This window comes from Scyliorhinus canicula, chromosome 15 (genome assembly GCF_902713615.1).
Source record: "Scyliorhinus canicula chromosome 15, sScyCan1.1, whole genome shotgun sequence".
Classification (NCBI taxonomy): Eukaryota; Metazoa; Chordata; class Chondrichthyes; order Carcharhiniformes; family Scyliorhinidae; genus Scyliorhinus; species Scyliorhinus canicula.
Genome location: NC_052160.1, coordinates 85,260,364 through 85,286,872, shown reverse-complemented (window position 1 = coordinate 85,286,872; position 26,509 = coordinate 85,260,364). Strand labels below are relative to the sequence as shown.

Sequence of the window (26,509 nt, the reverse complement as noted above, 5' to 3'; positions counted from 1 at the left end):
TTTATGTGCATTTAAGTACAGAGCCTTTAGTTTTGTCCTTTTTTTATTTTTGTAGCGCTATCTTTATCTCCTGATTTACTCTGAGATTCGTATTCCATGTTTCTTCCCATCATGGTCTGTTTAGCATTTTGCATATTAGTACCTTTCTCTCTCGCCTTGTCTCTACTGTTTGGTTTACGACATCTCTCCAAATTTGATCCCTGTGCCCAATATTCAGTTTAAAACCATCTCTGCTTCCCTAGTTATTGCCAGAACAATAACACAGTTCAGGTGTAGACCATCCCAACGTTAGAGCCCCCACTTTCTCAAGTACTGGTGCCAGTGTCCCATAAACCAAAACCCATTTCCCAACACCAGTTTCTGAGTTACATATTCATTTCTCTAATTTTATTTGTACTATGCCAATTTGCACATGGCTCAGGTAATTATCCAGAGATTATTACCGTTGAGATTTTGATTCTTAATTTGGTGCCTAGCTCCTCAGATTGACTATGCAGAACCTCCTTCCTCATCCTGCCTATGTCACTGCTGCCTATGTTGCTGGTATCTCTATGGACCACAAGACCAGGATCCTCCCCCTCCCACTGTAAGCCTCTCTCCAGCCCTCTGCAAATGTCCTGAACTCTGGCACCGGCAGGCAACATATACATATGGAGTCTTGCTCTTTGCTACAGATCCCCCTTATTATACTGTTCTCTACTGCCACTATGCTCCTTTTCACTCCCCCACTTGAATGGTTTCCTGTACCACAATGCCAGCGTCAGTCAGCTTATCCACCCTGCACCCCAACTCTCATCCCAACAAGCTGAAAGAACCTCAAACGTGTTGAACAATTGCAGAGGCTGACACTCCAGCCCTCTGGGTCCCCTTCCCTGCCTCAGCTCCAGTCACATCCTCCTATCCTTGACCACCTTCCAAATCAGAAACCCTATCTTAAAGGGTGTGACTGGTACAAAGTGCGTGTGTAACTCTCGCCCTCCTTGAAATGCCGCAGTACCCACATCTCAGCATCCAGTTCAATTACTCTGAGCTGAAGCTCCTCAAGGCACAGACTCATACTGTAACATAGAACATACAATGCAGAAGGAGGCCATTCTGCCCATCATGTCTGCACCGACCCACTTAAGCCCTCACTTCCACCTATCCCTGTAACCCACTAACCCCTCCTAACCTTTTTGGTCACTGTAGTCATCTCTATATGTGCATGTACACAAGGGGTTAATGTGTAATCAGTAGCACCACATGATCAGTAGAGGGCCGGACCAACAGGGGTATAAAAAGCAACCACATTGGGTCTCTCGCTCTCTCTTGGGTGCACTGTGACCAGAACAAAGCAGACTAGTTCAGATAGCTAGTGGAGTTATGTATAGTTACCGTAGTTAGATCTTGTTAACCTTATCACTAGTATCAAAGTTAAAGTAAAGAACTCATGCAATTATTGTTATAGTTACTCAATAAACCTTTTGTTACTCCTGGACGAGCTAGAGCAGGGGTGGGCAAACTACGGCCCGCGGGCCGCCAAAGGTCTTTATGCGGCCCACCAAGTCATTAAAAAAAAAAATATATAAAAAATTTTTTTTTTTTTTTTTAATTTTTAATTTTTTTTTAAGGTTAATGGGGGGGGCTGTTGGGTTACTTACTGGTATAGGGTGGATACGTTGACTTGAGTAGGGTGATCATTGCTCGGCACAACGTCGACGGCCGAAGGGCCTGTTCTGTGCTGTACTGTTCTATGTTCTATATGAGGCGCCCAAAATCATAACCGGGTGAAGTAATTATTTTACTTAATATACTATGCGGCCCTTTAAAATTGTGAATTTCTGAATGTGGCCCTTGCACGGAAAAGTTTGCCCACCCCTGAGCTAGAGTATTCTTCATCGAGATTCAAAGACCTCATCACTAACCAAGGTTTGAGTAGCACATATTACCTACCACACAGGTAACAAAACAGTCACTAAGGGCAATTTATCATGGCCAATCCCCCTAACAGCATGTCTTTGGATTGTGGGAGGAAACAGGAGCACCCGGAGGAAACCCACGCAGACACGGGGGGAACGTGCAGGCTCCGCACAGTGACCCAGCGGGGAATCGAACCTGGGACCCTGGCGCTGTGAAGCCACAGTGCTATCCACTTGTGCTACCGTGCTGCCCATGTTGGTTACAAGATGCGTATTTGTCCAGGATGTACAGCAGTCCTTTTGAAGAAACCCCTATGCTTCTTCAAAATAGTCAGCCTCATTACAGCATAGAAAGAGCTGTGCCCATTCATTCCATCAAGTCCTTGCTGGAAAATTCTAGCATTTCTGGTACTTAAAACCTCACCTCAACAGAGACCAGCGCCTTTCATTCAGTGCTTTAAACCAGTCAGAAACCCTACCAGATAAGTACCACAGGGACTTTTACAGGCACCTGAGAAAGCAGGTGTGGCCTCAGTTTAATGCCTCATTCGAGAAGACAGCGCCTTCAGCAGTACAAGCACTTCCAACAGTACTGCACTTCCTCAGTCCAACAATTAGTGTCAACCGAGAATTTATACTCAAGATTTGATTGCGGCTACTTGAATCCAAAACCTTACGACTCACAGCCTTCTGATCAGAGGCAGGAGTGCTACCCACAGAGTCACAACTTTCCCTTAAACCACCTTCTGCTGATATTTTTGTCAATGTATTAGTCATTCTCATGTTGAGGGTATTATGAATAAGGCAAGCATTCATTGTCCATCCCTGTTTATTCTAAGATAATGGAAGGCTCTCTTGAATGGTTTGACATGGAGCTACTTAACTATCAGTCACTTCAAAAGGGAGCTAAGAATCAGCCATGTTGGTGTGGGATGAGAGTTATCTATAGTCAAGGACAAAAAGCTTATTTCGTTCAAGTACGTTAATGAATCAGTTGGGTTTTTAATCATTATCTACAGCAGTTATTAAAATATATTATTTACAAATTGCTCCTATAGACTTTCTAGCAAGCTTACATTAGCAATGGAATTCTTCCGCAGTATGTCTTCTGCTGCTGGTGTAAATGGAATCCTCATCATACAAGGAAAAAGTAATTTGTAGCTGATGCTGAATGGAATGAGGTTGAAACAACTACTTACAGGCAGGAAGCTCCATTCCTGAGACTTGGGATTGTACTTCTCCACAATGTCGATCGGAGACTGCTGGCTCCCGAACCCTCCGATCACCAACAACACCTCATTGGCTCCTGCAGAAATAAGTATGGTCAGAACCTGCACACCTGGCACTTCCCTCACAAAAAACAAGGATTTCTGCAGCACCTTTCACGGCCTCAGAATGCCCCAAGGTGCTTTTCAGCCAATGAGATACTTTTAAAGTTGTATAGAATAATATCCCTACAGTGCAGAAGCCATTCAGCCCATCGAGTCAGCACCAGCCCTTTAAAGTCCACGTCTCCACCCTATGCCCGTTACCTCAGCTAACCTTTTGGACACTAAGGCGCAACTTAGCATGGCCAATCTACCTAACCTGCACATCTTTGGACTGTGGAAGGAAACCAGAGCACCCAGAGGAAACTCACGCAGACACGGGGAGGAAGTGCAAACTCCACTGTCACCTGAGGCCGGAATTGAACCTGGGTCCCTGGAGCTGTGAGGCAGCAGTGCTAACCACTGTGCCACCATCCAGTAATGTTGTAATGTAGGAAACTAATTCAAAATGATCACAAATATTTCTTCGCGGGGGAAGGAGATGAGGAGATTCCAAATGGAAGGACAAAGGTAGAACAAAAGATACCCAACCTCCATCTCTTCCTGAAGAATTGTACTACTGTATACCATGCATATGGAATTCATTGTCTAACTTGGGCAAACATAGCCATAATATTGTCATTTTAAAAGATTCTACATTTATTTGCAACAAACATTTGCCTCCCCTTTCTAATAGGCCTAACCTAGAAATCTTTAACATCAAGTTGTTTAAGAAAATGAGCTGATCTCCTGTGCTAAAAGCAAATTACCGCAGATGCTGGAATCTGAAACAAAAACAGGAAATACTGGACAATCCCAGCGGGTCTGACAGCATCTGTGGAGAGAGAAGCTCTGACAAAGAGTCATCTGATCTCCTGTGCCTTTCCGCATGGTTCATCTGGGCTGAGGAGTGTGACTGTGCTGTGGTTGCATGACGGTGCAGCTATTTTTCACTCACTGTAAGGCTCATATATTCCCTGAGAAACACTTTAACACACACATCCAGAGGCCAATTAAAGGCTAATTGCCTGGGATCTTTCTGCAGATTGACAGATATGTTAAACACACAGCTTTTGTACTTTTGGAGGAGGCCAGGTTACTGATGTCAGAAAACCTTGCAAGAAATGACTGTATATTTCATACTTCAAGCAAAGATGCACCACATATAGCATTTTTGCTTTGTTTCAGAACAAAGGGATGTTATGAGTAGGGTGATGTCAAAACCATGACACTTACAGAAAATGTACATCAAGAGTTGACAGATCAAGAGATGGGAGGGAAGGATTGATGGTTGTCAGAAAACAAGGCCAGTTTGGAAAAGGTAAAAGCAGATTTAAAAACTCCTGTACAGCTCCAGGTTCTTTGCTCATAATTTTTAAATACACTCCAAGCAGTCAGAAAAATAGGCAGAATGATTAGCACTGCTGCCTCACGGCAGCTAGGATCCGGGTTCGACCCCGGGTCACTGCCCACATGGAGTTTACACATTCTCCCAGTGTCTGCGTGGGTCTCACCCCCACAACCCAAAGTGCAGGTTAGGTGGATTGGTCATACTAAATTGCCCCTTAATTGGAAAAAAATAATTGGGTAGTCCAAATTTAAAAAAAAAGAAAAATAGGCAGAAAGATATCAATTTATAACTATATCACATTCAGAAATATTAGGAAACCCCCAGGTATATTTTTATGAAATATTAAACCATTTACATGAGGCTTGTTTGAAAATAAGGTACCTTCAACTTTGTTGCAAAGCCAACATAAGGCACCAAAATGGCAAATCAAATGTACATTATAAACTTCAGAAACCTATCAAACCATTTAAATGATTGTTTTTGCTTGAAAATATGTTCCTGGGAAGCACGGTAGCACAGTGCTTAGCACTGTTGCTTCACAGCTCAAGGATCGATTCCTGGCTTGGGCAATTGTCTGTGTGAATTCTGCACGTTTTCCCCATGTCTGTGTGGGTTTCGTCCGGGTGCTCCGGTTTCCTCCCACAAGTCCCAAAAGATGTGCTGTTAGGTAATTTGGACGTTCTGAATTCTCTCTCGTTTACCTGAACAAGCGCTGAAATATGGCGACTAGGGGCTTTTCACAGTAACTTCATTGCAGTGTTAATGTAAGCCCACTGTGACAATAAAGATTATTATAAACTATGCTGCATTGTGAAAACAGGCTCTTGGGCAGATGAAGCTAAAATAGCAGTATTCAGAAAGAAAGACAGTGCCATCTGGTGCAAGAGGGTTGAAAGACACTGGGTTGGCGAGATCGTGACCCATATTTAGCAGCACTTAGCCATGAGTTTCTCGCAATTATTGGCTGTCTCACCGTCTGATTCGTCAGAGTCATACCTCAGCAGCTCGCCGCGAACAAGGAGCAGCTTTTAAACACTCACCAGTCAACACACATGCATGGCAACACACAAACTTGCTTCTCGCTTTGGTGATGCCACCTATCCAGACTTCTGGATGCTGTGCAGACGAGATGGGACATCCTGTTCCCTCTGAGCGGGTCAGAAGGCCAGCAGCAGGGCCATCAATGCTGCCTGGGAGTCAGTGGCAGCAGCTGTAAGTGCGGGCAGCATGACCAGGGGGACCGCAGTCCAATGTCAGATGACGACAAACGACCTCCACTGAGCTGCAAGGGTAGGTTACCACCTCTCTACTGGAAACAGTTCCACCTGCCACTCCTTGAATTCTGAACCGCTACCACACACACACACTCATCGGCTGACACCTCGCACCTTCCCCAACTCCAATCTTTGTGCCTGTTCCTCAGCACCCCTGGCATTCACCAGCAAAACCCCTTCATGTCCAGGTATGGTGCCCACACATGCTACCTGCTATAGACTCACCCCCTCCCCCCCCCCCCCCCCCCCAAATCAATCAATTGTTCAACTCACAATGCCCTCTCTTTGTCCCTGCAGGAATCGATAGCCCATAATATGCGGGAAAGGGCCAAGGTTTGGGGGGGGGGGGGGGGGACCTGAGATCCGAGTCCTTTAAGGAACGGGCCCTGGAGACTGCAGGGTTAACCGAGGAGAGAGCCGACACCAACAGCGAGGTAGGCCTGCGCCGCAGAGGTGAGGATCCCTGCCCCTTCACCCAGATGACCTGTCTCAAGTGAGCTCTTCATGTCAGACAAAATGATCCATCCAGATGTCCATTCTCTCATAGGATATCCATCTGTTGGGGTCGGGCGATTCGGAGTTCCCCTCCCCCAATCCCCACCACCCAAGAGAAGACCTCAAAAGGCGTCACAGCTATCACCCCACCTTCCACCAGCGCAGAAACACACAACTCGGTGGGCAACATTAGTGGACAGGCCTCTGGGGCACCACACAGTTGCTGATGCACATGAGGTGGAGGCAGGAACATTCTGGGGAGTCAGCAGTCAGAGGTCTGCTGGATCCCAGGACTCTGCTGGGTCCAAGTCAGGTGCCGAGCCTCTGGACAAGGTTATCACAGAGCTGATGCAGATGCTGAGACTTGACCGTGAGATTCAGGAGGGGTTGTCAGCAACATTCCAGCGAGTGCCTAGCAGGTGAACATTGCCATGGCAAGGCACTGAAGAACATCGCCCAGTTACTGAGCAGCATTGCTGAAGGCATCAACACCATAGTGCAGACAATGGGGAGCTGCCAGGACCGGCAGAGCCAGATGTCACAGAGGCCTCTGGAGCTCACTCCAGCTGCACCTACATCCCATGGAGTCCCTCAGGGCCCTCTGGGCACCGTCAGGGAGGAGGCACTATTGGAGGCTAGCCCGGGGCCTACCGAATCCTACCCCTCACCAAATCTCAAGGGCAGCTGGCAGAACAGGATACCATGGCGATAACAGTGAAACCGATAAGTCAGCGAGGCCCTCGAGCTCCACCAAGGGCATCAAACGCCACAGGGCGTGAAAACAGCATGCTGCCTCCACCTCTGATGTGCATCCTGGGGACACATCTAGACGTAGCACTAGACCATGAAAGAGCAAGAAGATTGAGGACCACTGAGTGGGCACTAGGGGGCGGTCAGTATCTGTAGCTAGAGGGAAAGGAAATGTCAAATGTTCACAATTAATGCATGGATCACCTGGTACATCTGCCACCAATCTCCACAGCGAGCCTGCCTCAACCCCCCCCACCCCCGTTGCCTTCCACTCCGCCCAACCCCCGCCTCCAGGGCACAGTAGTCCAAGATCAGACACCCATGATGCAGACTGCGTTCAGGGGGTGGGTGCGCAGTCAGCAGAAGGGCACCAGTCAGACTTTAGCATAAACTGAGGAGCAGCAGAGCTTAACTCAGCAAGTTCTCATCATCTTCCTGTCTTGTGTATTGACCTGCTAACAGTGTCGACACAAGCCCATCACCCTGGGGTGATGTTACACAGACCCTGGGAGGGTGAAACAGGGTAGTCAGGGGAACTGAGGGTCGGGGAATGCGGGGGTGGGGGTGGAGGTGGAGAGGAGACAGTGAGCTAACAAACAAAGCCTCGTCCTATGAGAATAGGGCGATGACGAGGGCCTCTCTGGTCTTTCGGGCATGCTGGACCCTTGCCACCACCTGTCCTCCCTCCTGCGGGTCTACCTGGGCTCAACCACCATTCCCTCCTGATCCGCCTACTCCTCCTCCTCAGACGAGCTTGCATGTCCCTCCTCCTCCAGCATATCGCCCCAGTGCTGTGCCAGGTTGTGGAGGGCACAGCAGACCACCGCAAAGCAGGAGACCCTCTGGAGGATGTACTGCACGGCACCACCAGAGAGATCCAGGCATCGGAACCGTATGTTTAGCAATCCGAAGCACCGCTCAATGACAGCACCTGTGGCAACATGGACCTTGTTATATCAGGTACCTCCACACTGCCTTCATCATCCAGGACCTCAGCAGGTACTCCTTATCCCCCAAGAACCAACCGTCAACCTGGGGTGGTCCTCGAAGATGACAAGAATCTCCGACTGCCCCAGGGTGTAGCTGTCATGCGTGCTCCCTGGGACGCGTGCACACATGTGCATGATCTGGAGGTGGCGATCGCACAGGAGTTGAAAATTCAGGGAGTGGAACACCTTCCTGTTAATGAAGGACACTCCCTGATGCCCTGGTGCGGGCAAGGCGACATGCATGCCATTAATTACCCCCTGGACCTGGCACATCCCGGCGATGGCGGGGAATCCTACAGCCTGGGCATTTTGGTGGGCTTTGTTATGTTTAAAGTTGATATCGACAGCTGTCTGGGCATACATGGCATCTGTGACCTCACGGGTGCACTTGTGGGCTGTAGCTTGTGAAATGCCGCACAAGTCTCTGCTCGAGCCCTGGAATGAACCTGTTGCACAGAAGCTCAGGTCTGTGATGACCTTCCCAGCCACCGGGAGATGGTACTCTCCTCCTCCAAGCGGTGCCAAGTCAGCGAACACATGATACAAGTGCCGCACTGTTTCTTTGTTGAGATGGAGTCTGCAGCAGCACCTGCGCTCCGCCATCTCTTCAAAAGACCAACAATGCCTGTACACCATTGGCCGTCGCCAGCGTACCCCTCTGGATTCATCCTTGGCCTGATGGGCGGTCAGGTCTTCAGGGTGTGCAGCGGCCTCTGCACATGGGGTGCCACCTCCAGCCTGCGTCTCTGGCGTCTGGCTACCTAGGCTGCCACCAGCGCCATGAGAGCATCCTCTGCGGGATCAACAACACCATTCATTTTGGCATCTGTAAGAAATTGGAGGAGAGACTGACAATCATTTCGGGCTTCCAGCGGGACCCTCAAATCCCCAAAGCCTCCCCAACTCTTACATGTCCTACCTTCTTTCAGAGTGCCATCTACTGAGCCAGTTGTGCTGGGGAACCCCGCTCTATACACTCACCCCTGGTCACATCAGAAGCCCCGAGACCAAGACCCCTGCCGGGAACATTAGGGTGACCATGCTCAGGTGCCCTCCTGTAATCCACACACTTACCTTTTGGTCGCAAGGATATCCCCAGTGCTTGAAACCCAGCTCGAGTGTTTGGTTGTTGGTTGCTACCTCTGTGCTGCTGACCTTTCTGGAGGTCAGGAAAACAGTTCAGGCTTCAAAGTTTGACTGAAATGCGATGCAATAACACTTGTTTGAGACATGGCCTACGCACTCACAAGAATGCACTTGAGAATATTTTATTTATTAAATGGTCAACAATAACAAAGGTTCGGTCGGCACAGTGGTGCAGTGGTTAGCACTGCTGCCTCACGGCACCGGTTCAATCTGGGCCCCAGATCACTGTCCGTGTGGAACTTTTACATTCACTCCGTGTCTGTGTGGATCTCACCCCCACAACCCAAAAAGATGTGCAGGGTATGTGATTTGGCCACACTAAATGCCCCTTAATTGGGAAAAAAAAAAACACCAATTAGAAAAAAAACACCCATCCTCTCCCCTGCGAACTCCTGGCGAAAGTCCAAGCGATTGAGAACAAGCTGGATGACCTCAACGCTGGACTTACCTCCCAGAAAGTGAGGGACTGTTGCGTGCTCTGCTTCACCGAGACATGCCTGACTCCAACCACACCAGACTGAGCCATCCAACCCGAAGGCTTCTTGATCGACGGGATGGATCGCACGACGGCCTCAGGCAAGTAAAGGGCGGGGGTGTTTGCCTCCTCATCAACACCTCCTGGTGCTCGGATGTGGTGTCACTTGCGTGCCACTGCTCCCCAGACCTAGAATATTCAACGGTGAAATGTCGTCCTTTCTACCTCCCACATAAATTCACCTCTGTGATCATCACAGCGGTCTACATCCCACTCCAGGCAGAAGTGAAGAAAGCAGTTGACGAACTACACTCCACCATCAACAACTAAGAAATAAACCACCCTTGAAGTGTTGGTTAGCGTGGACTTGAGAGATGAACAGACACTTCCAACACTGATGAAGGTTCAACTCAATTTTATTAACTACTTCTAACTAACTAACACACGCTGACTGTGGGTCTAAATGATGCTAACTTAAACTAGAGACCTAAGCCTTGTCTGAACCAGTTGATTCTCTCACCACGTGTTGCGAGTCTTTGCTGGGCTGGATGAGTTTTTGTTACACTCAGAGGCAGCACCCAGAAAGAGCGGGAACCGTGGTGCGCTCTGCCTTTATAGTGTGTGTATTCTAACTGGTGATTGGCTGCGGTGTTTGTACATGTTGATTAGTCCCTGTGTATATCCATCAGTTTGTGTCTGCACCATGATATACTGGTGTATATATTTTTTTTAAAATAAATTTAGATTACCCAATTATTTTTTCCAATTAAGGGGCAATTTAGCGTGGCCAATCCAACTACACTGCACATTTTTGGGTTGTGGGGGCGAAACCCACGCAGACACGGGGAGAATGTGCAAACTCCACACGGACAGTGACCCAGAGCCGGGATCGAACCTGGGACCTCAGCGCCGTGAGGCGGTTGTGCTAACCACTAGGCCACCGTGCTGCCCTTACCGGTGTATATTATGACAACCCTGAATCCCTGACAATCGTGGTTGGAGACTTCAACCGGGCCAACCTCAGGAGGGTTCAAGCCAAACTCCATCAGCATATCTCCTGCCCCACCAAAGGTGCAAACACCCTGGACAACTGCTACACCAGCATCAAAGGCGCCTACCGCTTCATTCCACAACCACATTTTGGCAAATCCGATCACAAGTCGGTACTCCTACTTCCAGCTTACATTCAGCAACTGAAGCATGCTGAGACAGTCAATAAAACTGTGCGGTGCTGGTCCAAGGCATCAGAGGATATCCTCTGCGACTGCTTGTAGTTTGTGGGCTGGTCCATATTCAAGGCTGCGGGAGCTAATCGGAACGAGTACGCAACCACCTTCACAGATTTCATCAATAAGTGTGTCGAGGATTGTGTACCAAAGAAAACAATATGGGTGTTCCCCAATCGGAAACCCTGGGTTAACCGAAGGGTTCACTCCTGCTGAAGTCCCGGACAGAGGCTTTCAAGTCTGATGACCCTGACCAACATACGAAATCCAGGTATGACGTACGTAAAGCCATCAGGGACGTGAAAAGACAATACCGGATCAAACTAGAGTCCAAGGCCAACGACACAAACCCACAACGTCTATGGCAGGGCTTACACGAGATTATGGGCTACAAGCAAGGCCAGGCGGAATATCTGGTGTCGGAGCATCCCTCCTCGAAGAACTGAACAGGTTCTATGCCCACTTTGAACAGTCAGCCAATACATCAGTGCCACCCGGCACAACAGCCCTGGACACACCCATATCCACTAATACAACCTCAGAGGCAAGAGCTGCCTTCTTGAAAGTGAACCTGCAGAAAGCGATGGGTCCAGACGGATCCCTGGGCGAGCACTCAGATCCTGCGCAGACCAGCTGGCAAATGTATTCCCAGGCACCTTTAACACCTCACTTCCCCGCTCCGAGGTCCCCATCTCCTTCAAGGCCACCATAATACCAGTACCAAAGAAGAACTAGGTAGCCTGCCTCAACAACTACCGACTGGTGGCCCTGACATCTGTTATCATGAAATGCTTCGATAGGCTAGTCATGAGACGGATTAATGGCAGCCTCTCAGGCGGTCTCGATCCATTGCAGTTCACCTATCGCCGGAACCGGTCCACAGCAGATGCTATCTTCCTGGCCCTACAATCAACATTCAAACACCTTGATAATAAAGACACCTACTTAAAGCTATCAACCATCTCCACTTCGGAGCCATTGATGCAAGGGGGGGGGGGGGGGGGGGGGGGGGGGGGGGGGTCGTGCTACACTTCTTGAAGTCAAACTGCTGTTCATAGACTACAGCTCGGCCTTCAATACCATTACCCCAATAAGACTAATAACCAAACTCTGCAATATTGGACTTGACCCCTCCCTGTGCAGCTGGATCCTTGACTTCCTCACCAACAGACTGCAATCTGTTAGGATAGGTAACAGCACCTCCTCCACAATAGTCCTCAACACCAGGGCCCTGCAAGGATGTGCGCTCAGTCCTCTACTGTACTCCCTATACACACACCACTGTGTGGCAAGATCTAACTCCAATTCGATCTATAAGTTTACGGATGATATGACTGGGGTGGGTCGTATCTCAAACAACAATGAATCAGACTACAGAAGGGAGATAGATCACTTGGTTGCATGGTATACCGAAAACAACTTCTCTCTAAATGTCGGCAAAACCAAGGAACTGATCGACTTCACAAAGTGTAACATGACATCCCCCCCCCCCATTCCCCTCGTCCGTCCGTCTGCATCAATGGCTCCGAAGTGGAGATGGTCGATAGCTTTATGTTCCTGGGGGGACACCATCACCAACAGTCTGTCCTGGTCCACTCACGTTGATGCAATAGTCAAGAAAGCCCAACAACGTAGATTTAGGACTGAGCTTAGGAGGAACTTCTTCACCCGAAGGGTTGTGAATCTATGGAATTCTCTGCACAGTGAAGCAGTTGAGGTTCCTTCATTAGATGTTTTCAAGATAAGGATAGTTTTTAGAAGAATAAAGGAATAAAGGGTTATGGTGTTTGGGTGGGAATGGGGAAAGTCTACAAAATATCAGCCACGATCTCATTGAATGGCTGAGCAGGCTCAAAGGGCTAGTTGCCCTACTCCTGCTCCTAATTCTTATTTTCTTACTTCCTATGGAAGCAAAAGTAATTTGGCATGTCTGCATTGACTTTCACAAACTTCGACAGATATGCCATAGAGAGCATCCTTGGTATGGCAACTGCTCGGTCCATGATCGCAAGAAACTGCAGTGTGGTGAACTCAGCCCAACACATCACACAAGCGTGCCACCCTCCCATTGATTATGTCTACACATCCCGCTGCCTCAAGAAGTCAAACAGCATTATCAGAGACCCCTCCCACCCAGGCTTTGCCCTCTTCCAGATCCTTCCATCAGGCAGAAGATACAGACGTCTGAAGACCCGGACATCCAGATGTAGCAACAGCTTCTTCCCGATAGCTACTAGCCTCTTCAACGACTCTCCCTTGGAATGATCCGTTCCCTGTAAGACACTATTGACAACGCCCTATGCTGCTCTTGCTCATGTATTTTCTTTGTTTGGCCCTTGTTCCGCACTGTAACCAATTACTATTTGTCGATGTACTATTTGTCAATGTACTTTGGCGATTATACTTTTTGTCTACTGTGTACGTTCCCTTGGTCGCAGAGAAATACTTTTCACTGTACTTCGGTACATGTGACAATAAATCAATCAATCAAAAGAATTGGATACTCTATATTAAAAAAAACAGTAACAAAGATTTGAAAATCAACTACGCAACATTTCACAATAACCATTAAACAATAAGGAAAAGTCATTGTTCCATATTACCAATACAAAGTTATATCAGATCATTTTCACCAAAAGAAACAAACACACGGTATCACCTCTCACAGGTTCCTCAACAGAAACAGAGGATAACACATTGTCAGGCTTAACATGTCCATAACTTTGTCATAGATATGACCTGTCCATCAATGTGTTACTTGTTCCCCGTATCAGTGCCATTCTCCCCGTACAGGAGCCGCAGCTGTGCAGGCCCTCCCACTTGACCCAATTTCACCAGAACCAAATCCTGGCATCAGCATATTTCACTGGCGCTCAAGGTGCAGTTGAATATCCTTGACTTCCAACGTATTTAACCCATGGTGATGTGCCAGTTACAGGCAGCACTCCCCACACCAGCAACAAAAGCAGCAGCAAACTGCGATAGCATTTCTTCAATGGTGTCATCAGGTGGCCCGTTTGGAACAATGTCACACACAATATCCTGCAGCGACCTCTTACTTCAAACTGGATTGCCTTCTTGACCCCCTGATCCCGGCATCCCAGCACCCAAGTATCTTAGAAAAAATTGTCCTTCTTTCCGGCTACAGAAAAGGAAGGAAACAGCAACAGCAGACTCTAGGCATCTGCAGGCCGGCGCAAGTCTCGATTTTTGCCTTTCCCGCTATTTAACCAGCACACTTAATCTGTGCTGGGCGCAACGCGGTGGTTAAATCGCGCCCAATGTATCAGAAAAGAGGCTTGATAGTATAATAACCCATAAGTAATGTAAAGTCACATTACTTTTAGGCATTAACAAATAGCAAAGTTTGGATAGAAATGCTGACAAGAGCAGGGCAGGGGGAGAGGCACCAGCATATAGAAGTAAAAAAGAGGGATGAGGTGCATAAAGGAGGGAAAGTGTTGGACTGTATTAGAAAAGGAGCACCACCATATTGGATAGGAGATTAAAAAGGACTGCAAGAAATACAAAAGCAGGTTTTGAATGAAAGTATGTGAATGCATAAAGTGCGGTGAAGAAGGACAGTGAGCCACAAGTGCAATAGCCTTGTGGAAATATAATGCAGCAGCAATAATGGGAACGTGGCTTAAAAATGATGAGGACTGGACAGTTAATATTCAAGGATACAATGAGTACAGAAAAGATAGGAAAAGAGAAAAGGAGGTGAAGTGCTTGTGAAGGTTGATGAAGGGAATGTGAAGCATTTGGTCTTTCAGGATTTTAAGAAAGCATGTGACGAAGTACCACATAAAAGGCTGATTAACAAAATGAAAGCCCATAATTCTTGGATTAAAAAAAGCAGCAAACAGCATGATTGAATAGATTTTTTTTCCAGTATGGATTATGGTCCACGGTGGGTTCCCCAAGGATCAGTGCTCAGACCATTGGTTTTTTTTGTATATATATATAAATGACTTTGATATTGGAATACAGTAACATTTCAAAATATGTCGATGATACCAAACTTGAAGGAGTGACAATACCAGCTGGATGCAGTGGGACTGTAAATGTAAAATGTAAATAATCCTTGTCGTCACAAGTAGGCTTACATCAACACTGCAATGAAGTTACTGCAAAAAGCCCTTAGTCGCTACATTCTGCCGCCTGTTCGGTTACACAGAGGGAGAATTCAGAATCCTCAGCGGGTACGGGAATTGAACCCACGCTGCTGGCCTTGTTTGGCATCACAAACCAGCTGCCTAGCCCACTGAGCTAAACAGGCTAGCAGAACAGGCAGGCAAGTGGCAGTTGTAATTTAATAGAGAAGTGTGAGATGATGCATTTTGACAGAAGGAATAGGGAGAGGCAAATACAGACGTAACAGCAGAATTCTAAAGGGTGTGTAGGACCATAGGAACCTGGGGAGTTCACGTTCATAGATCTTAAGGGAATATTGAGGGGGGAATTAGCAGAGTTTATGGGATTTTGGGCTTCATAAATAAAGGTATTGAATACAAAAAGAGAAAAGCTGTGCTGAATCTTTATAAAGTTCTGCTTAGGCCACAATTAGTGTTTGGAGCAAGGACTAAACAACACAGGTTTAAGGTTTTAGGCAGGAGATGGAGGGACATTGTGAGAAAGAACTTTTTTTTGACACATTGAGTGGTAACAACCTGCTCGTCAGGGTGGTGAAATGAAAACAATGAATGATTTCAAAGGAAAATTGAATGGGCACTTGAGGAGAATAGACTTGCTGGGCGACAGGATTAGAGCAGGGGAATAAGACTGATTAGATTGCTCTACAGAGAGCCAGTATGGACTTCATGGGTCGAATAGCCTCCCTCAATGTCATAATGACTCCATGACTATGAATCCGAGCATACGAAAACCATGGAACCAGCAGAACATTTATCACTTAAAGAACTCTTCAAAGAAATGGAATCAAAATATTATAATACTATTATAAATGTATTATACAGGAGAAGAAGCCCAAGTGTGTCTGGAGCTATTTTGTTAAATTAATACCATGACACTGGCCTACTGGAAGATCGCTATTCTGAGGAAAGGTATACTGAAATTGGAGGCAGTCCAAAGGTTCATTAGGTTGATCCCAGGTATGGAGGGATTTTCTTATTAGGAGAACTTGACTAATTTAGGCCTGTACTCATTGGAGTTTAGAAGAATGAGAGGCAACCTTATTGAGACATATAGGATTCTCAGGGGGCTTGACAGGGTAGATGTTTCCTCTTGTGGGAGAGTCTAGGAACAGAGGGCATCTCAGAGTAATGGGTCATCTATTTAAGACAGAGATGAGGAGGAATTTCTTCTCAGGTGGTAGCGAATCTGTGGAATTCTTTACCACAGAGAGCTGTAGAGGCTGTATCTTTAAGAATGTTCAAGGCTGAGATAGACAGAGTTTTAGTCAGTAAAGGAATCAAAGGTATGGCGATAAGGGGGACAGTGGAGTTGAGGATTATCATTTCAGATTAGTCATGATCTAATTGAATGGCAGAGCAGACATTCTCCCAATATTTGCTAGAAATGGCATCTTCCAAGTGAGAACCTGTGCTGCCCATGATCAGAATCCAATCACCTCAGGGAAATGCAGCAAGCCAGTGTTGGAGAAATGGGTTGTTGAAGGAAAAGGAGAATTTAAGTTTGGAGAAGGTTGTGAAGATTGAGCGAACCATGTAAAGTATTTAAAGGTGATGAAGAATTTTAAATCTGAGACACTGGGGGAAGCTAATGTTGTAATCAGCTGAATCTCAATTCAAAAACATCATCCACTCAGGGTTGTGACGTTCTGCTATGGATCTTCCTGTGACTGAACAGATCGATGCTTGGCCCGAGGGCCAATGAGGTTGTGGAATCCCGGGTACAGCGTTTGCTTCCTTTTCTTTCCTTCTCAGCTGTTGCTTTGCCTCATCATTAGAAGATGCTGGACTCCAAAAGGGACAAGATGTTGCCATTTTGAACTACTGGCAGCAAGCTCCTCCCAGTCATTAATGTCAATGCCATTGCACCTCAAGGAGGGTTTCAGAGTGTGTTTGAAGTGCTTCCTTTGTCCTCCCCAAGAATGTCGGCCATCCGAATGTTGAGAAAAGAGGAACTGGTGAGGGAGATGTATTTTGGCTATCCAGACACATTCCGTCGAAGTTGATTTTGCAGATGTTTTACCTGAATGCTTGTGGAGCTGGCTTCAGCACTTGTTTAACGGTCCTCCCATTGAATGCAGAGGAAGTGATGGAGGCATTGCTGATGGAATCACTCTACTGCTACTAATACAGTGCAGATCCCATTGCAATAGAAGAGTGTGGTGACAGCAAATGCTCTGAACACTGGGACTTTTGTTGACTTGTATAGATCTTAGCTGTCAAACATTCGCTTCTGTAGTTTCTAGAAGTCTGAGCTTACACAGCTGATCCAGTGTTCGATATCCTCGTCAATGGTGGTCTTTTCAAAGATGTGGCTGCCAAGATATTGGAAGTGTTCAACATATTCCAGAGGCTCTCCTTTAACATGTATGGGAGATGGAATATTTGGCTTTGTCTGGCAACATTCAAGGAAACGGTGGCACAGCGGCTGGCACTGCTGCCTCACAGTGCCAGGGACCCGGGTTCAATTCCTACCTCGGGTAACTGTCTGTAGGGAGTTTGCCGTTATCCCCGTGTCTGCATGGGTTTCCCTGGGTGCTCTGGTTTCCTCCCACAGTTGAAAGATGTGCCGGTTAGGTGGATTGGCCATGTTAAATTGCCCCTTAGTGTTCAAAAAAGGTTAGGTGGGATACTGGGTTACGGGGATAGGGTTGGGCGCGGGCCTAAGTAGGGTAGTCTTTCCAAGGGTTGGTGCAGACTCGATGGGGTGAATGGCTTCCTTCTGCACTGCAGAGATTCTATGATCCTATGACAGTCCAAATTTCTTGTCTGCAGAATTGAAAAGATCAAGAGTGGATTGCAAATCTGGTGCAGAGTGGGAAATTACACTGAAGTCACCTGCAAACTGCAGATTATGTATATCTGTGGTGGTCAGTTTAGTTCTGGCACGGAAGTGACTGACATTACAGAGTTTCCTATCTAGATAGCATTTAATACTCACATCAGAGGACAATTAATTGATCTTTCAAGAGGTGAGTAGGCACTGTCAGGTCAAAGGTAAATAGTATGGGGCTAACATGCAGTCCTGCTTGACCCCCTCCAGGTTTTGACGGTGTCTGCTTGAGATCTCGCACTCAAGACACCTGCAGTAGTATGATCACGGAGCAATTTCAGTTTTGTGATGAAGTTTCTTAGGCATCCAGCTCTTTGGAGCACAATCTAAGTTTAACTAGGGTGCTCTTTCGAAGAGCCGGTGCAGACTCAATGGGCCAAATGGCCTCCTTCTGCACTGTAGGGATTCTATGAATCCAGAGACTCATGATTTAGTGAGTCAAATCATTAAATAATTAATCTGCATTGTATTTATTTTTAAACCACAAAATGAAAAGAGGAAGGATTTCATTATCTAAGCAAAATACTGCAGAAGCAGAAGAACTGAAAAAACAGAAAGCAGCGGAAAAACTCAGCACGTCAGGCACCATCTGTGTAGAGAGAAACTGAGTTAATGTTCTGATGTTCTGAGTCCAAAGAAAAGTCACATTGGACTCAAAATGATTTTTTTTATAGCTAAAACACAATCTGGTAAAACCAAGTGATTTGACTGGCCTGTTTGTGATGCATACTCCCCGTCATTTTGTAGTTTTTCCTCTGTGAAATATTTGTAATTAACTCAAATATCCTACTGACTAAACATGAACCAATGTGCACAGTGGGTTTTGTCCTGCAGACCTGGTGTCTTGAGAATCGTGAGCATGCAATAAATGATATCTGCATTCCTCTAATTCTGGCCTCTCGAGCATCCCTAATATTAATCGTTCCAGTGCTGGCAGCCATGTCTTCAGTTCTGGAACAGCAGCCTACATCCTCTCCAATGAATCCTTCCTTCTTTAAGACACATGTTAAAACCTACCTCTTTTGAACAAGCTTTTGGTGATATGCCCTAACATTTCCTTATCCAGCACAGTGTCATATTTTGTTTTATAATGCTCTTGTAAAGTGTTTGGGACATTTTATTACATTAAAGGTGCTGTATAAATCCAAGTTGTTGTTGAAAGATATTCTACAGATGAGCAAATGGAGCATGCAGCCAAGTAATTTCACCTGAACAGTATTAACACTCACCATTGTGTTTTAAATTCATTTATGGGATGTAGGCTTCGCTGGCTGGACCACCATTTATTGCCCGTCCCTAATTGCGCTTGTGAAGGTGGTGGTGAGTCAGCTTCTTGAACTGCTGCAGTCCATGTGGTGTAGGTACACCCACCATGCGGTTAGGGAGGGATTCCAGGATTTTGACCCTGCGACAGTGAAGGAACGGCGATATATTTCTAAATCAGGTTGATAAGTGACTTGGAGGGGAACCTCCAGGTGGCAGTGTTCCCCTTGTTCTTCTAAATGGTAGTGGTCGTGGATTTGGGAGGTGCTGTCTAAGGAGCCTTGGTACATTGCTGCAGTGCATCTTGTAGATGGTAGACACGGCTGCTACTGTGCGTCGGTGATGGAGTGAGTGAATGTGTGTGGTATAATATGGTTATTTGCGTTCAGTGATGATCAGAAAAGAATGAGTATCTTTCCATATTTTACACACACGATCAAGTACAGGTTAGGTAACGCATGAATTAAGTGCATTATGAAGCTTCAAGTATTTTATGCCAACCTCCAAAACAAGCACCGATGTGATTTTTCTACCCTGTTGTGCCAGATGCATCACGGGTGAGGTCCAAAATGGGTGCTCAAACGTTTGCGAGTCATCTGACCCATGGTGCCCACAGGCCCTCGTCGGGCAGGATCTAAATAATCACATTTGGATGAGCCATTAGGCTCATTTAAATATGCGCACCAGTTTGAAGCCACATTCCCCCAGCTCCTGGGAGTCACCAGCTTCACCCGGGAGCCAATGAGTACTGGTCCCCAAAAGTGGAGACCAGGGTGCCAGGTTTGCTTTGCCAAAGGGTGGGGTCTGAGGGGCCTATGCCCATGAAAAGGGGGTTTGTAGGGTGGTGGGCTGCACGGTAGCACATGTGGTTAGCACTATTACTTCACCGCGCCAGGGTACCAGGTTCGATTCCCGGCTTGGATCACTGTCTGCGTGAAGCTGCATGTTCTTCCCGTGTCTGCATGGGTTTCCTCCCGGTGCTCCGGTTTCCTCCCACAAGTCCCGTAAGACGTGCTTGTTAGGTGAATTGGACATTCTGAATTCTCCCTCAGTGAGGTGCCGGGTGTGGCAATTAGGAGATTTTCACTGTAACGTCATTGCAGTGTTAATAGTGACTCTAATAAAGATTTAATAAAGACTTAAAGTATGAAGGGGCATCATAAATTTTGGGGGCTGAAGGAGGATCCTGAAGGGGGGGGCCCTCAACGACCCTATAGCAAGGTATGCTCCCTTGGGGGAGGAAAGGAGGTATGGATGGATAGGTGTGGGGTAGTGTCACCCTCATGTTTGGGCTCATGCTAACTTTATTAATGGGGGAGACAGGGAGGAGGTTGCCCCTCTGGGGTCGAGGGCTTGGGATGTTGCCCATGTCTGGAGTGGGGGTTGTATTCTCTGTGCATGGGGGGGGTGTGGGGGACTCTCAAGCTCACTTTGAGATCGGACACCCTTTCAAAACGACGGCCCGATCTCTGAGGAACCAGTCTTGCTGGTGAGTTTAGTTCCCCACTGCAGAAAAAAATTTGAAGTGATTGTTGAGAAACTCCCCAAGCTCCCAAAAAATGACTAAGTGTGGGTAAATCCCAGTTTTGAACTCACCCAAAAAGCCGGCGGGAAACATCCCACCTAACCTGCCCAAAATGACACTTTGGTCATTTTTTGGGTGAATTGCACCCAACATTCCACAACCAGTGCCCTCGAGATCTTTCTGAATAACTTCTCAATTTAGGATCCATTACCGACCTATTGGCAGTTTTGAGTGCCTTGGGTCTGTATCCACTAGGAACTGGGTTCAGAATATAAAAGGTACAGTATTAACGTTTAGGACATTCACAATCAAAGGAGAGGAGGCCGTCATCTGATTAGACTGAAACATAACCAAGATTGGGGTGAAAAGACAGCATGGACGACCCAGTCCATCTCTGACAAGGGTGAACTCAAGTAGTTGAAACCACGCACACAGAAAAATCTGAGACAGATTCAATGCAGAGATCAACCATACTGTCTCTTGCTTCCAGGAATGATCTGTGTGCAAGGAATAGATTCCAACATGAATGTGAGCAGTGACTATCTTTTCACTGACACTCACCCAATCTCGGCCTGGTTCTGGGGCTCTGCATCTGTGTTCTGATTTCTGGTCTCAGGTGAAATTTCTTGGCTTCATCCACCAGATCTCGGCATTGAAGGCTATACCGAATCAGGGGCTGGAAGAAAAGAGAAAACTTTCAACCAAAGCTAATGGCTGTTCAGGAAATAATACATTTTCATTTTCACATGCCGAGTTATGTCACTCCACTTCCCCGCAGTGCAAACCTGGGATCACCACAAACCAAATGAAAGTGAAAAATCCAAATCCTGAACCGATTAGTACCACTGCTGGCAGATTAATAATTTCTACATATAATACTGATACTAGAGGAAGCAGAATTAGAATTAACCCAAATATCAGGGGAAACAACTCATTTGATTAAAAAACCCCAAGCGGCTTGCTAATCTCCTGCATCTCATTTTAAAAGGAGATAGCCAATTCTTTTCTTAAGATTCAATGTGGTGCTCATTGATATTGCGGACGTAGTGTGAAGGATCTCCAGTGTCTCTCTTTCTCACATTGTAAAATGACTTTGCCTGTCCACATGCTCCCAGCTATTGGCACTTCGTAACGTCCCATTCATTTCGCGGAAGAAATATCAGAGCAGGAAAACATCTTGCAGTCCATCAAGTCCTCTCAACTCCAAATCCATATCATGGACAACACCTACTCACTCACAAAGTTCCCTTTCTAGTCTTTCATTTTCAACTTTAGAGAACACTATTTTTGTCTCAATATGAATCTCAATTCTTCCTTCCTCAGGAATATCATTCAAGTGTCTTTTAAAGGGGCTCCAAAACTATAAACCTGCGAAATTAAGATAGATTTAACTATTCTTTAATTCTGTACAAACCTTATGACTTTTAGATTTAATCCCACGTTACTGTCCAATTAACATTTGTGCTCCTTCTTATTACCCCTCACTCCCCATAAGATCTCCAGAGAATGTGAGAACTATTTTATTAATGAAAGTGATTTCATTCTATTTTACAACGTCTACAGCAAATGTGAATTCTCAAGACATAGATTTTTTAATCTGGTTGGTTTCGACATACACACGTTGAAGGATTTCCACACATATGTACCAGGCTGGCCAAAATAAGACTCCTGATCGAATGTGATGCATCTTCAACATTCACCAGCAACCCGATGCTACATGTCCACACTCACATACTCAGACCGTATACAATTTGTCGGTGCCCAAGATTCCGTTGGCCTCAACTATTTCAGAATGAGGCAGTATCTGGTACCTGTCCGATTAAAAACTTTTCCCCCTGATGGGTTCTTAAGGGCAGAAACCCTTGGTTTCAGTCTCTAAATTCACTTTAACCTGTTTAACCTAACCTGCCATGAAGTTGACCCTGGAGAATTCCCATTTGGTGAATACACTGTAAAACCGTGTCATGAACTAGTGAAGTGGATTATAATCCTAACCCGCTTTTTGGGGGCTATCCCAGGTCAGGAGTACTCTCTTAATAATCATCTTCTCTTGAGTTTAAAATAGTGATTGGGCAGTTAGATGGCACAGAGCATAAAACGAGGAAGAGTGAAATTATCCATTTTAAAATAGCCACTTCCTGCAGACACTTGTTGTGGGCCTGAGGAAGCAAACTGCCTCTCCCTTCAAGGAAGATAATCATCAAGAGATATTACCTTCTTCCAGGCAGCCTTTTTGAATAATTATCAGCTAGGTTCTAATTATCCAGATATTATAAAGGGTCCAGGGGTCTTGCTTCAAAAAATCGTGTCGCCCCACTTTGGAGAGGAACTCCTTAAAGTTGTGTACAGGACTATATGTGGGATGTTATACTTTACTAATTTACTTACACATTTATTAAAGAACTGTAACATGCAATACACTTTAAGTGGATAATTACATCACAATGTTAAAGATTGCAGAAAGATGAAAAATATAATTTTGACTCTAAAATTGAATCCAGTATTAAAAAGTCTCTACTATGCTACAGACTAGGATGTCTTAGAATATCCACTAAATAATTAAAGCTGCCTATCGAGCTGGGCACTGTGGGCCGACAGATGGAGCTCACTAAAAATCTCGTGCATCAGCAGCTTGAGAAGAGTTGACCTAAGATTTATTTTCAATACCACGGAGTTTCTATGGCAAAAACTCTTATCTTTATACAGCTTCTAATTTATTAGGTTGTCTTTAGCAAATGTTGATGTTGTCTCTCTGTCAGGTCCTTCCTTTCTATAAGGTTATATCATACCTTATTATTGTAAAATTACTTGATTGTTGAGGATTGCCTTATTATCTGAACATTGTGCACGTTTATCCAGTCAATAAAAGTTGGTAATATCTTCTAGTGCTAATGTCTATAGTGAATTTATCTTCTTCCTTATATTAATTTATAAAAAGGGTTTAAACTTTACAGAATGGTCAGCTTAATGTTTCTTTGTGCATGATTAGGTCATCAATAGGTCAATGCCTCCTTTTATCCATTCAGCAAAGGGTAAATCTTGTCAAGAGTGATGTGCAATATTCCACTTTAAGTTGATTACTGATTTTAAACTAATTGATAATAATTTTGGAGGTGTCCTGTGCCAGCCAGAATCAGAATGCAGTGAATCCTTTTTAAAATAATAGCACATGAGTGCTCTTTTGCAGACAAAGTTGACCTGGTTTATTATGATATTCTTTTAACATTTCAATCGGAATTCTCAGTTTGGGAGGCTCTGGATTCAGCGGCCTCGTCGCACCTAACTTGGTGTCGGGACGAGGCCATTGAATCTTGCGAGGGGCCTGCATTGAGATTTGCGATGCTCGAAACGTCTTGAGAGATTCAACGGAACCTTACGGTGCATTGCGATCTGGATCACATATTTAAATGAGCCATGGCTAGGCACTGGGCTTTGGGGCCAGAAGTGAGCTCGCCTTGTCTGCCAGCTTACCCAGTGAGTGAGCCCTAACCGTTCACCATCTCCCGAACCATTTACCATCTCCCAAACCCCACCCCCCAATGATATATGGGCCTATGAGATGAATTGGCCAGCACACATGCAGGGGTCACCTAGGCAGACAGTGGAATGTGATGCTAAAGGCAGGAGTCAGACTTTGGTCCGACAATGAGGAGCATTAGAGCACATCTCACAGCAAGTCCTCACATCCTGTGTCCTGTGGACAAGACCCACTTATAATGCCAATCCAGGGCCAACACCCTGTGGTGATGCTGGTGGGACCCTTGGATGGGGTGCTGTGGTAGCGGAAAGGGGTGAAGGGATGAGGGACGGAGGTGGAGTGAAGGACGAGGGACTGGGACTTGGAGTGACAGATGAGAATCAGGGAAGATGGAGTAAAGACAGGAGGGAACGGATAAGCGGTTATGGGGGAGGGGGGTTTCATTTGAAAGTGTGGAGGGAATGGCAGGGTGGAAGAGCTGCTGGTGGCCAGGCCTCTTAGTTAGCAAATCAGGTGGTGGATGAGGTTGTCCCTCATGTTGCGGTCCTGGAGCATACGTTGGGCAGCATGGCCTGCCAGCCCGGATACCATGCCTGGTGTTCTTATCCCTCCTCCAGCATGTTACCCCTCTGCTGCTCAATGTTGTGCAGGATTATGCACACCAGCGCAATGTGCGAGACTCCTGTGACTATATTGGAGAGCTCCACCAGAGCAGTCCAGGCATTGGAACTGCATCTTGAGGATGCCGATGCACCCAGCTCAATGATGCTCCTAGTTGCTGCACCGGCATCATTATAACAGTCTGAGGCCTCTGGACAGGCGTAATTAGCCATGATCTCAGAGGGTAGCCTTGTCACCCAAGAGCCAACCCCTCACCTCGAAGGTGCCGGGAACCTCAGAGTGCGCCAGGGTATCAGGCGCAGGTGTGCATGATGTGCAGCTGGTGGTCGCACACCGACTGCACATTCAGGGAGGGGAACCCCTTCTTATCGATGAAGGGCAGCCCCTGATGAACCGGTGCTAGTAGGGTGTCATGCAAGCCATCAATCACCCCTTGGATCTGGGGCATGCCAGCGATGGTGGCGCATCCCGCTGCCATATCCGTCACATCACAGATGCACCCATGTACGGACGTCTGCAAAATCACACAGGTCCCTGCTCGACACCTCGAAAGACCCAGAGGCATAGACGCTCAGGCTGCCTTGACGGCCACCAGGAGTGGGTGTCCTCCTCCAAACCCCCACGGTGCAAGGTACCCCACCACTTGGCACAGGTAGCGCACAACCTTAGTAGTTAGCCAAAGTCTTCGGTGGCACATGTGGTCTGGCAAGTCCTTGGAGGACAGGTGCCAACATCATACACATGGCCTGATGCAGTGCCACCTTCATACCTCCTCCTCGGCCCTGTTGAACGGCTGGCACTCAAGCCTCACCGGCTGGCCCCTGCTCTTCTGGGACAGGCTCCTCTTGTGCAGGATCCTCCAGCTGTCGTGTGTCCATAACGGCAGTTGCGGCCAGGTAGATAGCAAGCATAGCTGGCTGCATGCCGAAATTCATTCTCTGCAGGAGGGGAGAGGAAGAGAAGACTTGTTCGCAAGACGAGTATTCCCTTGACCATCCAAATCCAACAAGCTACAAGGTGACGTTGAGTTGTACTGTTGTGACAGTCTCAACATATCCCTCCTCTCCCCCCCCCTCGCCCCACCCCATCCCTCGCACAACCTCCTCGATGTGTTGTCAACCGCATTGCGTGGCAATGTGCTCAATTGAGTTGCACTAGGCTTGTAATTTGAGAAACCTTTATCCTCACCACATATCCCTGACAACTTGGGGGTACCGGTAGCTGCCGCAACCCATGTCAGCAATAGACACTGTGAGCCCTGTCCCATTTTCCCAGTGGGGTCTATTGTGTATATCCTCACTGGGTGGGCTGTGTATTACCCCAACAGCAGGGTAGCACCGGTTGTGCAGTGGAGATGGTCATCAAGTATGACCAATCACCTCCATGCTTAGAGCCTTGTGTATGGGCTGCGCCTACAGATGGGGGTGAGCGAGGAATGTGTGCATCTGCTGGGAACTTAGCTGCAGTGTGATGTGGGACCTGGGAGTGACATACAAGTTGTGACAACCTGACCGGGGCCAGGATAGATGGGGCCAGGAGTACACTGGGCAGGCAAGGCTTGGAGGCAGCTCGTGGTCCTGAGGTGTGGGCTAGCAGATAGTGTCACTGGTGATGCCTCTTATGAGAGGGGCAACGTGCCAGGGAGGGTGCCAAATGCCACGGTGCATGTGTCCTTTGTTTGGGCTGAGCTCTGCTATTCCCCTGCAGTGGGGCAGCGCTTTTGA

General features: G+C 46.7%; 1 protein-coding gene across 1 annotated transcript in view; it reads right to left on the bottom strand.

Annotated features, from left to right (window-relative positions):
• klhl12 (kelch-like family member 12) overlaps positions 1 to 26,509 on the bottom strand; it is a 90,376-nt gene that overhangs the window by 28,604 nt on the left and 35,263 nt on the right. Inside the window, exons 5-6 of the mRNA XM_038821105.1 lie at positions 21,248 to 21,362; positions 3,098 to 3,204 (exon numbers count right to left, since the gene is read on the bottom strand). Coding sequence (XP_038677033.1) covers positions 3,098 to 3,204; positions 21,248 to 21,362 — 222 coding nt within the window. The remainder of the gene's footprint in view (positions 1 to 3,097; positions 3,205 to 21,247; positions 21,363 to 26,509) is intronic.